Genomic DNA, 18,064 nt, shown 5'->3' with positions numbered 1-18,064 from the left:
ACTTAAGGTCTAAACCCAACACTAAAGAGCCGGACAAGCACCTCGCAGCTGCGGGTACTAGGAGCCGAGCCGGCCGCCTGTCACCTCAGGGCGGACCCCATGGCGGAGCGGGAGCGCTGAGGCGGTGCCTTCCCGCCCAGCACCGCCCCCTGACGGAGCGGGGAGGCCGGGCCGCGGCCATGGCTGAGGAAGGAGCCGCCAAACTGCGCCTCAAACCCAGGAAGGCGCCGGCAGCCTACAGCCGGGAGCCCAGCCCTGGCTTGGAGCCCCCCCGGCGGCGCCAGTGAGTCCGGGCGGGACGGGGAAAGGGCTCCTCAGGAGCGGGGACAGCGGGGGGGGGCGCGGAGCAGCGGGGCCGCCTCAGCCTCACGTCCCCGGCCGAGGGTCGAGCGCGGCCGCGCCCTCAGAGCACGCCGCGGTCGTGCCGCCAGCACGTTGCTGGTAGCGTGAAAAGTTACTTCATAAAACGCCGCCCGAAGTGTCCTAAAGAAAATTAAGTCGACTGCACTTCGTTAAAGTGCGCCGGGCCCTGTGCCTTCTGCACGTTCCTTGGCACCAAGCAGCACCCCCAAGTGTGGAGCCTGTGAGGAATGCTCGCTTATAAAAATTAATTTATTTATTTTTTCTTCAGAATAAGACTCACAGGGACCAGAAATATTTTTATGCATTTATTTATTTATTTTCCAGCCCTCTAGTAACGGAGGGTTGAGAAAAGGATTGAAGAGGTAGGGTTCAGGTCTTGTTCCAGCCTGTTAGGATGAGCAAGTGTGCAGTCAGCTTCGCCCCTTCCAAAAACAGGCTTCAAAAGGCTGCTCTCTCCTCTCTTTGATGGCTTGTAATAATTGTCTGTGGTTTCTTCATCGTGCAGCATCATTCCTGGACTGTGACCCACGAAAATGCAACGGTTGAAGTGGGAACACTGGAACTAGAATTCCCACATTGACAACCCATCCCTCTCTTCAGATTGGCTTTTATACAGCATTACTAACATAAAAACCTTTTTATGCTTGCTTTATAGTTAATCCTTTCTAATGCCTTCCTAGGAAGGATTAGATCAAGTTGTTTAGAAAGCTAATCAGTAATTTCAGAGTGCCACGTGGGAACAGCCAAGCACACAGAGGAACCAACGCGGTTTCCCTCCTCACTGCAAACACTCCATGATTTCTGTGCTCAGCTGGTGTCAAGTTCAGTCTTTGAGAAGAAAACACCGTGCCTACGCTTAACTATTTCACTTGGAAGTAAAGACTAATAAATGCCTATATCTCATTTGTTATAAGTAGAAAGTAAGGCTTTTAGATGTTCTTTTTAAAAATTGAGTGATACTGAAAGCTGTAATGGTTACATAAGTCATGGTAGACTATAAAATGAGTTGATGGGCTAAATAATTTGTGTTCTAGAAAAATCGTGCTGTAGGCTAGACAGAGGTTCCCTTGGTGAACAAATGGTATAATAAACAGCTATTTTTTTTCCTCTACAGGGAGCCTTGGCTCTCTTTTAGACTGAAAAGTCTGCGTTTGTGTACTTACTCTTACTGACAAATACTTTTTATGTACCTCTTGGTGGTTTGACATGTTAAAGTTGTCAAATATAATACTCATTTTAGCACATATAGTGCTACTTGATCAAGAGAAAATAGGTAAGAATGGAAATGTGTTGTGCAAATGGTAGAGTTACACCAATTTGCAGTCATAAAAATCTTAACATTGTGCTTAGCCATTAATGAAAGGGATCACCACACATAGCCATTGAGTTGGGCTGGAACTGGTTAATACACCATCAGCTACTGGAAATGTAACGTTAAAACTTCTGCCTTGATAAAGCAATATTCAAGAATAGCTATATCTTAAGAAACCTCAGAGTTACTGGAGGGGTAAATCAAAATAATTAAAAGGCAAACTAATAGCAATGAGAAGTATTTCCTCCTCTCTTTCCCACCCCCAAACTATTGGATTCTCTCTTCACAGGGCATTGGCTGACAGAAGTTCCTGGTTTGAAAAAGATGATTTAAATGAGTGTGAAAAAACATGGATTTTGCTACTGAAGAACATAAGTCAAGATTTACAATGCACAAGTTGGCAAGCAGTGTCCAGTTTTCCAGAGTTCTTTGGAAAGGTCGAGGTAGTGTGCTGTATCCTTGTTGTCCTCGCTTCGTGTAGTGCTTAAAATGCTGGACAGTGAATGCTGTTAAGAGGGGAAAAAAACGATCTGAAATTGCTTTTAGATGTTGGCTGACAGCTCTTTAGCCTCTACATATTGTAGTGTGAATGAGCCTTATGTGGCATGTAGTATAAGGACAACTTACTGGGCTTGTTTTTTTTTTCCTCCAGTATGGCAAAGTGTTTAGCACTTCAGAGTATTTTCCTGGAGAGGCTACCTGCGTAAGTATAAGCATTAGCACCTGCCTAAAGGAATGAAACTGGAAAAAGCAAACTGTAACAGAGAGGTTAATCATGCCGTGACGACCTTTATAGTGCTCTGATATCGTTAGGCAGTATTATAACAGAAAATACAGCCCTTCTAAAGTAGATTTTTTTTCTCTGAACAACAGCAGGTGTGGTGATTTTTTTCATCCTTAGCCTCTGAAGGACATGCTAAGAATATGCTATTGGTGTTTAATCAGTGGGAATAGTTTAGAAATGTTAAGGAAAGACACACGTTGCATACATTTCAGAAAGTTAATTGTTTTGCAAGTGCTGGAGATGCATGTAAACAAGATGCTCATTGCTTCGATGTAGTTTAGCCTTCTCTGTAGTATTTGTAATATCTCCAGCCTTGGTTTTAATCTACGGATGTAACTACATTTGTTCTGAAGACATTCTATTTATATGTCACAGAGCTCTGAGAAAGAGAGTCTACAAAAACAAGAAGTCTTTAGAATTGGAATGAAAGACTTTGAATGGATATCTTTTCCATCTTTTTGCAAAGAAGAATTTTTAAAAACAGAGGATCTTAGCTCCCCTCAGCTAACAGAAAGCCAAACTGACTGTTTACCTGAAGAACAGGGCCAAGCAGATGAACTGAAAAGTCTGCCTTCTACAGCTGAGAAAACAGGCTGTGTAACTGCTACAGATGAGGCCAAAAATATGGTTGGGGAGGACACACAAGGTACTTCAAAAATGGCTGTAAATCTTAAATCGTGTAAAGTCACTCAGCATAATACTTCTACGTGCCACTCGATGTTGTCACAAAGCGCTGCAAAAGCTCTAAACTTTCAGCAGCACTGCAGAGGGACTGTACACAACAGCAAGGAAAACAGAAAACAGGATAAGAAAGAGCATCAAGCACAAATGCATCAAAGCAGTATTTCATTTGGTAAGGCCAAGACTGTGCCTGCAGAAAAGAAGCCACCTCTTGTGAGCACGCCTGGAACTGAAAGCTGCGAGAAGACTGCAAACCAGAGCGAAGGCTCTTTAACTCTCAACAGCTGTCCAATGTGTCAGATTCGGTTTAGTGCAACGTAAGTCTGCTATTATTTTTGACTAAGTTGAGAGTATATGAAAAACAATGCTTTTGGTTGCATTCTTGCTATATAAAGTAGGTGAAACATTGAAATATTTTTGAATGGCAGAATTGCCTACTTCTAATTCAGTTTAGAAGTTCATGATTACTAAATTGTGTTGCTTCAGAAAGAAAGCTAAATTTGAGCTATACGTTGCTAGTATATGTAAAATTAGGTATTTAAACTACTTAATACAGAAAACCTTTTTTAGTGAAATTTGTATCCTAATCTATAAATTGTTCCAAAGCAGCATTCTTGGTTCTTAAAAGTTGACTTCACAGCTAGATGGATTCACCTCCTACAGGTAACAATCTTTTCAAGATCTAGGCTTCACTGTTACAGCTGTACCGGTACCTGTTCTGTAAGTACCTGGGTGCTTTTGGATGAGCAACTGTACTCCAAATTTTAGATTTAGTTTTCTAGGTCTGGGCAAGTTAGAAGAAATCTGATTTTCCTTATGGAAGCCCTGATTATTACAATGAAATGAGACTTCAGTCCTCCACTGCCGTCAGACTACCTCTGTTTAAAAAAAAATCCTCCCAGACATTGAAAACGTATTCTGCAATATGAATTACGTTGTCTCTTGAAATGATACCCCTTAGTAGTGTTTAGGCTGTCACAGTTGCTGAAAACTAGCATATGGTTTTGAAAAGGACCTCTAATACTGCAAGATATACGGCTGCAACTGTTTTCCTTCTCTTGGAGACTGAACAAGGAGACAAAAGGATGGCTTCATTAATATTTACAAAGTTGTGGTCATTATGTCAAGAGATTTAGACAGAAAAGCTAAACATAGTTCCTGTCTTCATATTCTGTTCTCTGCTGCTGGCTACTCTGTACTGATCAGGATTACATTTTATACAATCTGCTTTACCAAAGGTTGTTGGCAGTGGGGCGAGTCGCTTAGTCCCCAAAATAGCCCTCCAGAGGAAACAAGGCAGGCACAAACACAAGAAAGCATCCTTCCTCTCGCAGGAACCTCTGTTCCGATGGCCTCAGGTTAGAGAATTAGGGAAGGGTTTTCTCTCCTGTATCAGTTGCCTGATGTTTTGTCTTAGATTATGAACGTCTACGCTGAAAACTGATACTGAGATCACCAAGAGCAGGAAATTGCATGCAGATGCAATGATCCTTAAGATCTGTATGCATATACAAGCCTCAGTGTACAGCATGCCAAAAATAGAATTACTTGTCCTAAGCATAGAGAGCTTGAGCATTGTCTTCTAGTACATTACATTAGCAAGCTATCTAGCAGCAGGTAATAGCAACTACAAGAGGCTGGGGCAGGCTGTAATGCTTCTGAGCACAAGAGTGACTTATGCACCAAGCTCGTACAACAATGCTGTGACTACACAGGAAATGAGAAGTAGCATAAATAAAAGGATTTGACTTCGTATCTCACTGAAGAAATTCTCTGTATCTGCAGGATGTCACAATTGGATGTTGACAGTCATCTCGCTAGATGCTTGTCTGAAAGTGCCGATGATATCGTGTGGTAAAGCCAGAAGGATGAAGAGCAAACGCACAAGCTGAAGATGAACCTTTCTTGAAAGCAAAGGAGAAAAGTTTGTCATGGAAACAGGTCCTTGTCTCAAACTTCTTGAATGATCATAAATCAGTAACTGAAAGGAAAGTGAAAGGAAGGTCAAGTACCACCTGCCTGTTGTTCGGGGACTTATTTTAAATACTCTCCAACATACATAAAATAGTTCTGAAAATGGTGCTATACGGTATCCCAGTGACCCCCAGGGAAATTGGCCTCTGTACAGCTGGAACCTGGGTACTACAGGAAAAAACACTATCGTAAATCCCCAGAGAACGTGTTTTGTCTGATGCACCATAGTTGTTCTGAATCTCAAAGTCTAGAAGCAGCTGAACAAAGGGTAACTATTTCATCTAATCCAGAAGTTTAGTGATCTTTTTAGTTTAGTGATAATTTTTCTGAAGAGTTATCTGTAAAAAGAGTTGAAAAGTCATTCACAAGGTTTAAGTTTTCCATGATCTTAGCGTCTTAGTAAGAACTTAGATGATCATACAGTTCATTCTGTTAGTGCTAAACGAAAACACAGCACAGGCCTGGTATAGGGTGTGATTTTTTTCCTTTCTGAAGGAACACCACTAAATTTATAACCTGACTTGGTAGGTTTCTAAGTCAGTATCCATGTGATTAACATGAGTAGTGCAAAGTAATCAGGCTCTAGAAAGAATGTTTCTCCTGCCAGTTTCCTAATAGCGAAATGCAAAGTTAGATTTTAATGTACTCAGACAAGATTCCTGTTCTGTCAGGTCTCCCCCCACCTTATGAACTGTCATTGTTTCAGAATAAAGAACAAGCCGAAAGTTTAAGTCGAGAAGGTATCAGAGAAGACTCATCTACTGTTTTGGTACCTTCCTCATAGTAGCAGGTAAGCATTTTGTAAGCTTGAGAAAAAGTAACCTTCTCTGTGAACGAGAATGACATTTAGTGACAGCTTAGTAACACCAAAGGGAAAAGGAAGAAACAAAGTAGAGTGGGTTGTTCAATTCCCACAAATGAAGTTGACTGTTTACTGAACAGGGTAATTCATTAATTGTTCAGGCAGCACGCCACAGCTCAAGTGACAGCCTTACAAGTTCAAATTAGTTTCTTTTGACAAAGGGCTGTATGCAAGAATAGTACAGTTGGGCCTGTTCCAGAGATTTTGTTTACAACTTCCCTCACATAAAGTGAAGAAGAACGCAACAAACTTCAGTATTGAATGGGTTTTGTGTCTCAACAACCGCATGTCCTGGACCTCAAAAGCCTACGGTTCAGATGTAATCCAAATATGTAGAATGAACAGAATATAGTATCAACATACAGGAAGAATCCTATAGGTTTTTTTTTAAGTTTTTTTTTTTTAATTTACAATAGGGTCTTATTAAAAAGTGCAAGTGGGACATACCTCAGTTAGCTGACAAATAATAACAGTCTATTAACTTTTCATTAAAGTCTTTAATAGATGTGCAAGAATATAAATGATCTTAGCTGTTATGGATTAGTATACCATCTTCTGCACAAATAAAACTGGTCAGCAAAGATCCCAACTAATTAATTATACAAAACTACAAGAACATATTTACTGTTTTACAATCATTAAATTAGCTAGAATTTTCATTTACTATTTCAAATAAGACAACTATATATCATAACCAGATCCATTTGTAATATATTAGGATTTTTTTTTTCAAACCACACATTTAATTACATCCTTCATTTTCTTTTATTTATAAAACAAGTACTTTATATAAAAAAATTTCCCCTTCATTATGAACAGAACATTATTCATACACTTGCACATGAGCAACCAAACTTGTATCCAGCAAACTATTTGGCAACACAGCAACATTGTAAATGCCTGTAAATTTTTAAATAAATCAAGTATTCTTTACAATGTTTGTTTAGCAAATGTGTCTGTTCTTGCTTCCCTCCCTCCCAAAATGAGCTGGCCAACTAGAATCAAGGTTTAAAAAAAAAAACAACCAAGCTGCATTTTTAATATTTCCATTTAAAGTTCTATGCTCCAGCACATCAAAGGACAGCTTAATCTGTCGTATTTCCATTTATGAGCTGCCTGCAGTCACTCTTTTTTAACTATTTATCAGTTGTATAATTAGGGGAGTTGAAACAAAGAAAAATTATTCAGGGTAAATAAAGCAGTTGCCATGGAGAAGGAAAAAAATAATTTAAGTGTCAGATTACAATTAAAAGGTAAATATTGCCGTTACTCGATTAATAAAGTATCTAAAGTTCAGGCATTTGAGGCAAGTACTTCTCACTGGTTAAATTATTTAGTGCTGATTAAAACACATCTTGCTTAATATAAAAAGCTACAGTCCAATGGAGAGAAACCCACAACTTAGACCTGATGGGATTAATAAAACTAAATAACCACACATCTGCATAATTGTGGCTAATGAGGGGATACAAAATGTAGATTGTTAATCAATGGTTAATTGAAAATTTTAAACAATGTTTTGGCAGTCTCGTCCTAGCACCTCATGACTTGGATGTGAATCCGAAAGATGTCATGTTCAGCACCTAATGCAATGCTGTACCCTGAGAAAACCATATGTTAATATAAAGAAAGTGAAAGCGTTGCAATTTATCCTGCAAGTTACACCAAATTAGGTGAGATGACATGGCACAGGGTTTCTCATTTTTTCCTTTCCACATTTTTCTCTTCTCTACAACCCACACCATATAGGTAACCAAAAACCCAGCAAAAAGAAATACTGCCTCTGCTGTTGTTACCTGCAGAGGCAGGTAAATCTTCACAAGCATCTGAAGTTTTAGACAGCAATGCGCACTTACTAGTCCTCAAATGTGGTGACGTGAGCTTTTCCAAGCTGATAAATTAACCTTTTTGATGTAACGTACCCTTTATCCCTACCTCCCACACCCCACCACCCCTACGGTTTCCACAAGAAGGGGTTTGATAGTTATCTTTTGCTTACCCAAGTTCTTAGGTATATACCTTTTTGTTCCATTAAAAAAGTTACTACTTTGATGCAAACCATTTTACCAAAACATCCCATTCTTTTATGTAGAATGATTAGTTATTAATATACACTGAGTAATTGTAAGCAGACAGTTTATCGTAAGTAGGAGGTGTGCTTTATCAGGAAACTGTATTTTGTATTACGGTTATTCTAGATTTACTATTTAAACTTTAAGGCTATGCTTTGTTACGCTTTTGCTCTATTTCTGAATATTTGTACTGTTGATAAAAATAGTTTCCAAAAATCTAATATATAACACAATATCACTGTAGGTGTAGGCACTGCTTTAAGTGTTTTCAGAAATCCTTTGTGTGCAAATTTAGTTTTCTTCAATCCAGACATTTTGGTAAATTTGGAGTTTCAAACAGATTTTGAAATTGATACTGGAAAATCTAATTTGGAATTAATACTGCTGAGTCACTCTGCGTTTCAAATTCTATAAAGAAGCAAAGGAACATTAGGTCGCAGCTGTGAACCGTATGTTTCATACGTAAATGGTTACTGGAATATTAACAAGCAGAACTTACCAGGTTTAAGAACGTTCCAAATATGTAACAATTCTTCAATGCAGTTTATCCATTTAGGCACTTAAATCTTGTACCCAAATTTATGTTTTGATTGCTAATAAAACACAACTCCTTTTAAATACATCTGAGACGTTTAGACAGGTACCACTTGTGAAAAAAGGCATCAAAAATAAGCTTCAACACCACCGTAATATATTTTATTCTTCAGGATGTTACACTCTAATATTCTTCAATTGGTAGCTCATTGCATCAAATGTTTGTAGAAAGTTTGCAGTTCTCAAAGTTGTTCAGAATCTCCTCGCCGAGGGATGCAATGAATGTTTCAATCCTTCATGAAATAGGCACAAAATGCAAATTCCTTCATTAATGAAGCCAGTTGTGTCAGTGCCCAGAACGTAAGAATAACTAAGTGGCGGAAGACATCCACCAAAATCATTATTCTCTTCTTTGATTTTCAGCAGCAATTTTTTTTTTTTTAAATCATTGGTCTCCATCCAAAATCTTACAGTTCCCCAGCCTCGCATGCATATACTGTAGTTAAGGATAAAGTTAAAGGTCATTCATATTGTCTACAACGAAGATGTCATTCCTTCATACCGTTTCTTCTGTTGACAGCAACAATGGATTAATGTATTCAAATCCTTCAAATTCTGACTGATCTATTCGTTTTATTATATCTCTGAAAAACAAAGAGAAATACCAATTTAGTTAGTCTTGCTGCGCCAGTTTCAGAGTCCTGGGGTCTTAGATTTCTAATAAATGCAAATTTTGTTTTAATTCACTTTACTTCTGTATCTAAATGGGCAGCAGAAAGTTTCATTGTACTTTTGACAGAATTGCACCACGCACTAAATGTTTCACACACAAATGACATCAACAAGAGTGCTTTCTCTCTCAATTTTCCCTGTATTGCACAGAGCTTTCCTTTGTTTTCCCCGCTCCAAACTTTCCAACTTTAAATTTAAAGCTTCCAACTTTAAATTTAAACACTTCAGTAACCCCCCAAAACTGTCAACAATTATTCTACTGGAGTTTGGGCAAGCTGAGTCTCCCATTTAACTACCAAACCATAGCCTTTAGCATATTCCATCTGCTATCTGAAGCAGCTTTCTTCCTGTGCACAGAAATGGCTCCTCAGCCTTCAAATTCCTTAAATAAAGCATACTACTTCTTCCTGGAAAACTTTTCCGTACCACATTTCAACAGTAACTTTCTATAAGATTTTTCTAGCTCAGGCTCACTCCGAGACATGAGAAGCTCTGTCAATTGTTTCTGTACTCAGGAGAAATTCAAACTGCCCGGGTTAGGAATCCAATTTTCGTGTCTTCATCCAATGCCAAGCACATGCTCAACAGGAAATCGATACAGTGTTCTGACCACTTAGTAGATTACGAGGCAGTCTAATATATAAAAAGTGTGGGAAGTTATGCAAGATATGTAGGATTCTTCAAGAATTTCAAAGTGAATTTAGTTCCCTTCACTTGACTGTTTCTAAAGCTAGGTACGTATTTAGGAATTACAAAGAGGAAACTCATTCCATAACTTCTAAGTTTTTAATACGCAATTGTATTTAGGGAAAAAGAAAAACATACTCATCATCTGGGGTTAGCTGCACAGGTTCGCTGGTAAACTGTGTATCGAAGTTGTCCAAGCCATAATCATCTGTGATCTGAGGCTGAAATGGAGGGGTTGCTTGCTTCTTTTCCAGCTAAGAGAAAATATAATGGGGGAGGGAAAGAAAATTTTAAACGCTGAGCATTTAATAAATCTAAAAACAGACACATACATTGGCAGTAGAGTGCATGCACAGATAAGCCACTGTGGTTATTTTTAATATTCGGAGAAGATACAAACAAACTAGTAAAACAGAGTAGTAGATTTTGACACTAAACGTTATATGCTCATCTGTTTACCCTAGTGCTATATTTTAAATACAAAAAACTCGAAAAATGAGTAAGAAATTAATAAAATCAAGACTATAGGAAAACTGTTTCCCAAGTCTTTCACCATATAAATTAAGAGAAAACATTGTTGCTATATAATGTTAGCTTCGCACTTAAAATCGAGAACATATTCCAGAAGCTTTCCAGTCAAGCCAAGATGCCTTCCCAGAATATAATTCATTTTTCCCTTTTGTAAGCTCCTCTAAAGCTGCCTCTTGGAAAGGCAGCCTCTTGGGTTACAGGTTGCATTTAAATCAACCTGTCAAATCAGTATAACCAGGCCTAATGTTAGATGCAGCACAGAACAAAACCAGTAAGCAGTACTTACTAACATCTTATCAATGGCTAGCCACATGGCTAAGCAGTCATTAAAAGAAATACAACAAGAACTTTTATATAAAACCATTGTGTGAACTGAGCTGCATTGGATATACACAACCAGAGCAGGTAATGCTTCAAACTCTTGAGTGTAACTGAACACTCAGAGCATTTCAAGGAGGTCATATCATTAAATGTCACATGATTTTAGTTGAATCTGTCCTGCAAACATCCGCATGTTTTAGAGAAGGATAACTGACCAATTACTAATGTCTGTAGTTGTCAATACAGAAGTCATGCCTTATACTAAAAGAAAAAAAACTCAGGGATGCACTGAGTGAAGATGCTAGCATATATTGCCTCACAAAATGAATTTCTCACTTCATCAATCATAGTTTCAATTTGTTACAATTATTTATAGATGCTAGTAAATTCTATCTGTTTTGTAAAAAGAATACAATTCTTGCAGCAACACCTAGGAGCTGTTACTGAGCATTAACAAATGATTTCTTTTGCCTCTAAATTGCCAATTTACAAGATATTTATAACTGTAACTGTTAAAACTATCAGACAACCATATTTTAACAGTTTTTATTTATGACCATCTAAGATAGCAATTCTGCAAAATGTTTAATTAGCATGCTGCATTTGTACAAAGCTCCTTTAATTTGAAGGGGTTTTATGTCCACCAGTCTCAGAACATGCATCTAGAAATGGACTGAGGTCATTACCTTGCCTGGGGAAGAAAGCAATAGAAAAGATTCTGAGATAAAAATGCCAAAGAAATTGTGAGAATCCTGTTTTTCAGCGTTGATGCATGTATCTTAACACCCTTTCTGAATAATGCCTGCAACAAGTCTGTCAGCATTACTGTTTTCAGAGTGGAGCTTTATAGCTACATTCTTTATGCTTTCAGAGTTGTTTGAAGTGGTCCTACAAAACACTTCAGGTTTCCCATGTACAACACAGTTAACATCGGGTTTCCCATTTAATGTTACTGAATGAAATTTTCATTCTAAGAACAAGGGAAAACAGCAGGTAAGTAAATCCAGGCTTCTGGTACTAACAGTTCTGCTTGCTATCAAAAGGCCACCAGACTTGATCATTATTCTGATCTGCTAGGGCCTACGTGGTATATAGAGTTTGGGTTAGCCTTGCTGGCCACTGGAGGTCACCGTTCCTCTAGAGAAATATCAGATAGAAAATCAACATTCATAACTGCCTTTGGAAGAGACCTAATGACACTAATGGAAAAATCGAAAAACCACGATTTGTTCTCATGCAACACATCCTCAGTGACAACAGTATTAAATGACAAAGTAACAAGACTGTCTTAATATACGGGTTTGTATGGAGATTGAAATTTAAGTTTGGTTTTCATGTTTTCATGTATGTTTCACTAAACATACATTTAAAATTAAAGTACATCAGGCTATTCAGCCAACTAGGAGGTGCCTTTTGCTGGAAAAGCAGCAGGTAGTCTTCCCTCCTGTTTCACCATTTTTTGAAATACTAAATGCTAGGCAATATTTAGTAACAGTTGCAACTCTTAATTTTTTGCAACAGCTTTTGGTGTCTGCTCATGCAAAAGCAATGCCCAACTTTCTGATGATATTAGTTACAGTGAATTTGCCAGAAAAATGAGATGGATTTTAAAGAAAGTGTAGGTCTGCAGTTTGCACTGTCTGCATGTGCCTGCACTGATTAAAGCTGAACTGCAGCTACATGCTGAACATTCCTTTTTCTTCTGAGATTTAAAGAATTCAACACTCTCGAGTGTTCCATTCACTGTCTGGACTACAGCCAGTAATTTCCAGCCTTTTTCTACACTTGAGCCAAATATGGTAAAGTAAAGCAAAAACCTTCTTAAGTAAATGAGGAATTTCAACACAGACTTGGGTTAAAACTTACTGTTTGGACATCTGTGTCACTCAGTTACACTATTTGCTTCGGTATATCACAAGTACTGACTTTCCGCTGTGAGAAATGTAGTATTCTCACGTTGACATTATTATCTTCTTTGGCCCCAGTAAGACAACACCACAACTCCACAAATGACATACAATAGTCCGTTCAGAGTACAGGAAATTCAGTAATGGATTTACAAGTCATGATGGTTGTGTGCTATCAGTGAGAATTAATAAGTTATGCAGCTAGATCAGTTGCTAGACTCTGAGATGAGAAAGGAAACGTAGATACTATTTCCAAACAAGAAAATACTTAAGTAAAATACAAGTCAGGCAATGAACACCAATATAGTTAGTGCTCTACATTTAAAAATAGAGGTCCATAAATAATTCAGCCATTTAAGCTTTCTTCTCTAGCTTAGTACAGTGTACTCATGACTGAAAAACTCCCACACGGATATTTAATGCTGCAGTACAAGGAGTTAGCACAATATATTTACTTTTCTTCCTGAGGAACAGCATTTGTGTGCAATTAGTAGGCTAATCTAACCAACGTAATATTCCTGATACCTCATAAATGAAAATGAGAATAGTAATTAGGACCTTAAGACTTGCATCTTCTGCAACTCTGCAGAACAGTAGACTAGAAGTCTAAGACTAACAGGCAAAACTTGTGATTTAAAAACGTAAGTGTACAAGTATAGGAATGCTATGGACTATACTGAGCAGGAAGGAAAACGTATGCCTGATGAAGTGCAACACCTTTGCAAAGAGCAAATAATGAATTAACCTGGAAGTCTTACTAACAGAGCAGGGGAGACTACGTTTGTCCTGTAGTCAAATTTGTAGTAGCACAGATTTGAAACACTAATTCTAAAATTTACATTCAGTTAAAAAAAAAACAAAAAAAATCCAACAAAGCTATAATTACCATAATTCAACTTAAGAAAGAACAGATACGCATAATGTAAGTGATGAGTAGATACCACTGACCAAAATGGGTCCTTATATTACCAGTATGTTAGGAAGCATGGTTTTCGGCCAGAACATCCCATCATGCTTGTCACCAAATAAACAGCAAAAATGTGATCAATCAAAAATTCTCACTCTTGTGTTTAAGACGAAAGCATGGTGAGTACAAATGAGGATAGGAGAAAATTGTGAAACTATACTGGGCCATGAATCTCAATACATTAGCATCCCATCAGGTATCAGGTCTTAGAAAGCATCATGAAACTAGTTTAAGACAGACAAAATCTGTTCCCTCCAAACAAGAATAGCAACATGAAAGAAAGAGCAAACTGATTTTCTAAAAATTGCTGTAGGGCACTAATACCGTCATTATGAGTCAGACGTAGGTACGTGTTAACATTTCAACAGCAAGGCGCTCAACTAGATGTTAAACATCAGATTGTTTATTTGTTACACTTAGTAACCATGGCTTAGTAGTACTTTTTCCATTATGTAATGGATAAACACTATAAAAAAGGCACTAGGATAAGAACAGACTTTATGAACTGAAACAATCAGAAAGGTTGTTTTGGTGTTTCTCTGACTGCCATCAAGCCATCCTATACGCAGAGTGAGTAATCTAAAATGTTCTTAGCTGTGTCACATACATCTACATGACCAACACCTAAAGCAGCATTTATGGTGTATGGATTCACTTCACTATTCCTTATTTTCTTCCATGTAACTCACGTTCCAATCAATTTCTTAAATCAATTTTAAACTAATTTCCTTTTGCTTCACCTTGAAAAGATACGAATAACTTTTTAAGTCAAGTCTTCTCTACTCACCACCTGCTTTTCAGAAGAAAATTCTCATTTAAAATGTTTTCCAAATATTTAGTTTTATCCTCAATACATTTCCCAACATTAGAAATTTGGCTTAGGTTTCTCCTGACATTTTAGATGATCAGCCTGAGCAGCATTGTCCTACTAATCTCGCAAAACAGTACAGACAACCACCCCATTTTTCTTTTTTTTTTTTTAAATACATATTTAATACCAAGGTTTTCAGCCAAAAAAATCAAAAAATTAGGTTAAAAAATCACAATTCAAGTTAAATTAGCGTGTTGACCAAATAGCAGTCTTCTATATTAAAAAAAAATAAACCCTACAAAACAACAGAAACCCTGCAGCACACAATGTTTATGCCTTACCACAAGCTATAGCAAGTTGCATTACGCACCACTAGAAATAAAAATCACGAGAAGTCTGATAGAATTAAAGACACCCTCACAAACATGGTAGAAATAGCTTTGTAAACAGCAGGTATTTTAAAACACTGGCTCCTAATTTAGTGAATGTCTTCTCTGAAGAGTGTTAACAATGAATGTCTGAACAACAGGCCTCAAAGTAAAAATGTAATCATGCAGCTCTCTCCTCTGAACCTCTTTCATGTTATTACAGGCATTGTTGCTTGCCTGTTTCTACATTTCCTGCAGACTCCCAAGGACTATGCAAACACCATATGCGTATATTTTCATTCTTCAGCTAGGTATTAACGTAATGCTGGTAAGGAAGTATTCCTGGCTTGTTTTGCTTCGTTAACTTTTGTTGACATTTCAGCAATGTCATTTCCCTGATGATTTTCTATGAAAACAGAAGTAGGCACAATTACAAAGAAACAGTTTTAAGTTTAAGTTTTTAAAAATCTAATTTTAATACATTTTTATGCCTCTAAAAGCACTGAAATGCACATTGTCTACTCCACCACGAGCTTTAGACTTCTCTAACAACTGTACCAAAGAAAACCTGAAATTATCAGATAATTATCTTAAATAGCCACAATGCTTTCAAACCACATTTAAAAAAGGATTTTTTTTTTTTAAATGTACTACAAATGCTTCCTTTATGTGAAGCACCTCCTCTCCCATGGCTGCGTACAAACTGGTTTCATGGCTCAGTTAAATACTATCCTTCCCTCCCTTCAAGGCAGTGGTTCCACCAATACCTCAATGTTTTTTGAAGTGTTCTCTAAAATTCATCATGTATTTTAAAAATGATACGCAGAAGTTGTAACCATTCTTAAAGTTTGGAAAGAAGCTAAATCTCTGGTTGGGAAAAAAAGCCTGTTTGCATTACCTTCTGTCACCTGAAGAAAGGAAAATAGCTTTTACATTTACCAAACTGAAATACTTCTTGATTAGTGCTTCTAATGGGGTTGCTACATGTACAACAAGAAACCACAGAAAGTGTTCCTTTTGAATATGTATAAACAGAAGTAAATATTTTTACCAGATCCCAGTCTATGCTGCGGAAAAATGTATGAGACTTGATATCAGAAAATCCTGTTTGTGGCTGACAACCAAGCCTTTCTTTGGGATCCTGCAAAAAAACAAAAGCTGAGTCAGTTACAGCCCATTTCTGTCAAAAAGCTTATCTACACAACTCAAGCATGTCCTGATAGTAAACAAAATGATACAAAAAGATGCACCTATTATGGCTACCAAGTCATTTCATTCTTTTTTCTTATTCTTTGATGAAGTTTGTATGAAACTTCATTTTTAACATAGTATTTTACAACTCAAAATAACTAGATTTATTTAAGAATTCAAAATTAATATCCTCTCCTTTAAAACTATAACGCTTCTATGGATTTCAATCAACTTAATTAAATGAGTAATAAGCATTTCAGAGAAGAGTTTATAAACATCTAGAACTGTTTTTAGTTAGGCGTGGGCTTTCAAAAAGTCTATAATGTGGAATTTTTCAGTAATTTAGCAACGAAGAAGTGGTATGTTGTTTTTTTAAACATACAGGATGCCAAGGTTTTATAGATTTTCTTAATAGTAAGCAGATTAACTTCTTAACCGTATTCCTTTCAACAGGAAGCTCTGACTTCCAGATATTAGATGCTAAAAATAAGAGAATGTTATTTACCTTGTTTAAAAATCCTTTTAACACATGGGAGGCCTTGACAGAAAGAAACCTTGGAATCCGGATTGGCTTCTCAAGAATAACTGTTACAGGTTTAAAAAAGCAATATTGTTTTTTCTGTTTTATGATATTGACCATGATTTTAATACAAACATACTGTTTAAAAATGTTACCATTTGGAAAAAGGGAAGATATCGTAATTATTTAAAATAATGCAAACAAAAGGAGCTACAACAAGGACTATTGCACCAAAACTTCAAGATTTCCCTAAAAGAAATGTTGCTTCATTATCTTTTTCTGTTCTTTGTAGTACTAACAGAGAATAGAACGTCTTTGGGGTCATTAGCATATGACAAAGTGTGCTTTTAAACAATACTTCAGTTGATATTAATCTCACCAAGAAGACTGTAGTAAAGTGTTATGTAATTGCAACAGTAACTAGCTTAAAGAATAGTTCTGCATTTTAGGGAATAGGCAACTTGACAATTGTCAAGCTTAAAAAGTTTCTGTTGTAATAAACGTTGCAAGCATTAGTACTTTTGTTTAGAAAGCTCATATCACTACTCCTGAAGGGTACAACTGATTAACAAACAGTTATACTAATTCCTTAAGTAGTAAAAGAAAAGTTATACGGATCAAAACTACAGCTCGGTAAGGTTCTTTCTCAAGAGATCCTCCTATCCTCTCACATAACATTGATTTTAAAATTCATTCTTGGCCTGTAGAGTGCCTTTGAACAAAGATGCCATTCTGTGCAACTTCTGATGGTTATTTCCACACTGTGGGCATGCTTTGTCTGCATCAGGCTTCCTAATTCCAGGCCATTTTATCTCAGTTCAACAAAACTCCCAGAATTAAAAACTTAAAATACTGGGGCCCTTTATATATAGTAGGTCTGTGCGGAGCCACGAGATAAGAGAAAAGGAAAACAAGACAGTTCTAAGTGTTTTACTGCAATGCTAACTTCCACTGTTCCTCCCCCAAGAGAATTCATGGGGAAGGAAAAAAAGACTGTACCTTGGAAGAGGTAATCTTCAGTGTTCATGTCTGGATTGTCAGTAATGATATCAAATGGAGATCTTCCTGCCATCATTTCAAACATCAACACGCCAAGAGCCCACCAATCCACGCTGAACCCTGTAAATATTTAAAGAGAAGATTTTCAGCCAGGACTCCTTGAATTCCATTGTTCTCTCATAATATGAAGATTAATGGCCTGTTTCTGCAGAGTACTGAAATTCTCTAATGTCACTGAAGCCACAGATATAATGAACAGCATCACTTGACAGTTCTCAGAATTCGGCAGCAGAGGCAACTTGTACAGGATTTTTGTAGGTGTCTGCCAGAGAGCAGTCATCCACTGTGCTTAAGCTGGAATTTTTTTTCTTTTTTTTTTTAGAGGAGGTTGAACATTCTAGAATCTTATAACAGTACACAGCTCAACCTACTGATTAGATCAGTTCAC

The 18,064-nt window shown here is 37.3% G+C and overlaps 3 protein-coding genes across 16 annotated transcripts in view; 1 reads left to right on the top strand and 2 right to left on the bottom strand.

The window, feature by feature from the left end:
- Positions 1–162, bottom strand: part of SKI (SKI proto-oncogene) — a 136,331-nt gene extending 136,169 nt beyond the window's left edge. The window contains exon 1 of the mRNA XM_013194725.3: positions 42–162. The gene's annotated coding sequence lies outside the window, so the exon portion shown is untranslated. The remainder of the gene's footprint in view (positions 1–41) is intronic.
- On the top strand, positions 149–6,914 carry FAAP20 (FA core complex associated protein 20). Its single transcript, XM_048067550.2, has 4 exons — positions 149–283; positions 1,965–2,118; positions 2,835–3,457; positions 4,926–6,914. The coding sequence occupies exons 1-4, from the start codon at positions 180–182 to the stop codon at positions 4,996–4,998; spliced, it is 954 nt and encodes a 317-aa protein (XP_047923507.1). The 5' UTR covers positions 149–179; the 3' UTR covers positions 4,999–6,914.
- A 201-nt stretch (positions 6,915–7,115) lies between these two features.
- Positions 7,116–18,064, bottom strand: part of PRKCZ (protein kinase C zeta) — a 47,508-nt gene continuing 36,559 nt past the window's right edge. For all 14 annotated transcript variants that reach the window (XM_066982223.1, XM_048067520.2, XM_048067522.2 and 11 more), the window contains 5 exons: positions 17,617–17,736; positions 16,603–16,682; positions 15,958–16,047; positions 10,140–10,255; positions 7,116–9,226 (listed from right to left, as the gene is read on the bottom strand). In XM_066982223.1, coding sequence (XP_066838324.1) covers positions 9,139–9,226; positions 10,140–10,255; positions 15,958–16,047; positions 16,603–16,682; positions 17,617–17,736 — 494 coding nt within the window. In that variant the 3' untranslated portion in view covers positions 7,116–9,138. The remainder of the gene's footprint in view (positions 9,227–10,139; positions 10,256–15,957; positions 16,048–16,602; positions 16,683–17,616; positions 17,737–18,064) is intronic.

The sequence above is a fragment of the Anser cygnoides genome, chromosome 23 (genome assembly GCF_040182565.1).
Source record: "Anser cygnoides isolate HZ-2024a breed goose chromosome 23, Taihu_goose_T2T_genome, whole genome shotgun sequence".
NCBI classification, from domain to species: Eukaryota; Metazoa; Chordata; class Aves; order Anseriformes; family Anatidae; genus Anser; species Anser cygnoides.
The sequence above is the reverse complement of the archived record's forward strand: the minus strand, read 5'-3'. Positions and strand labels throughout refer to the sequence as shown.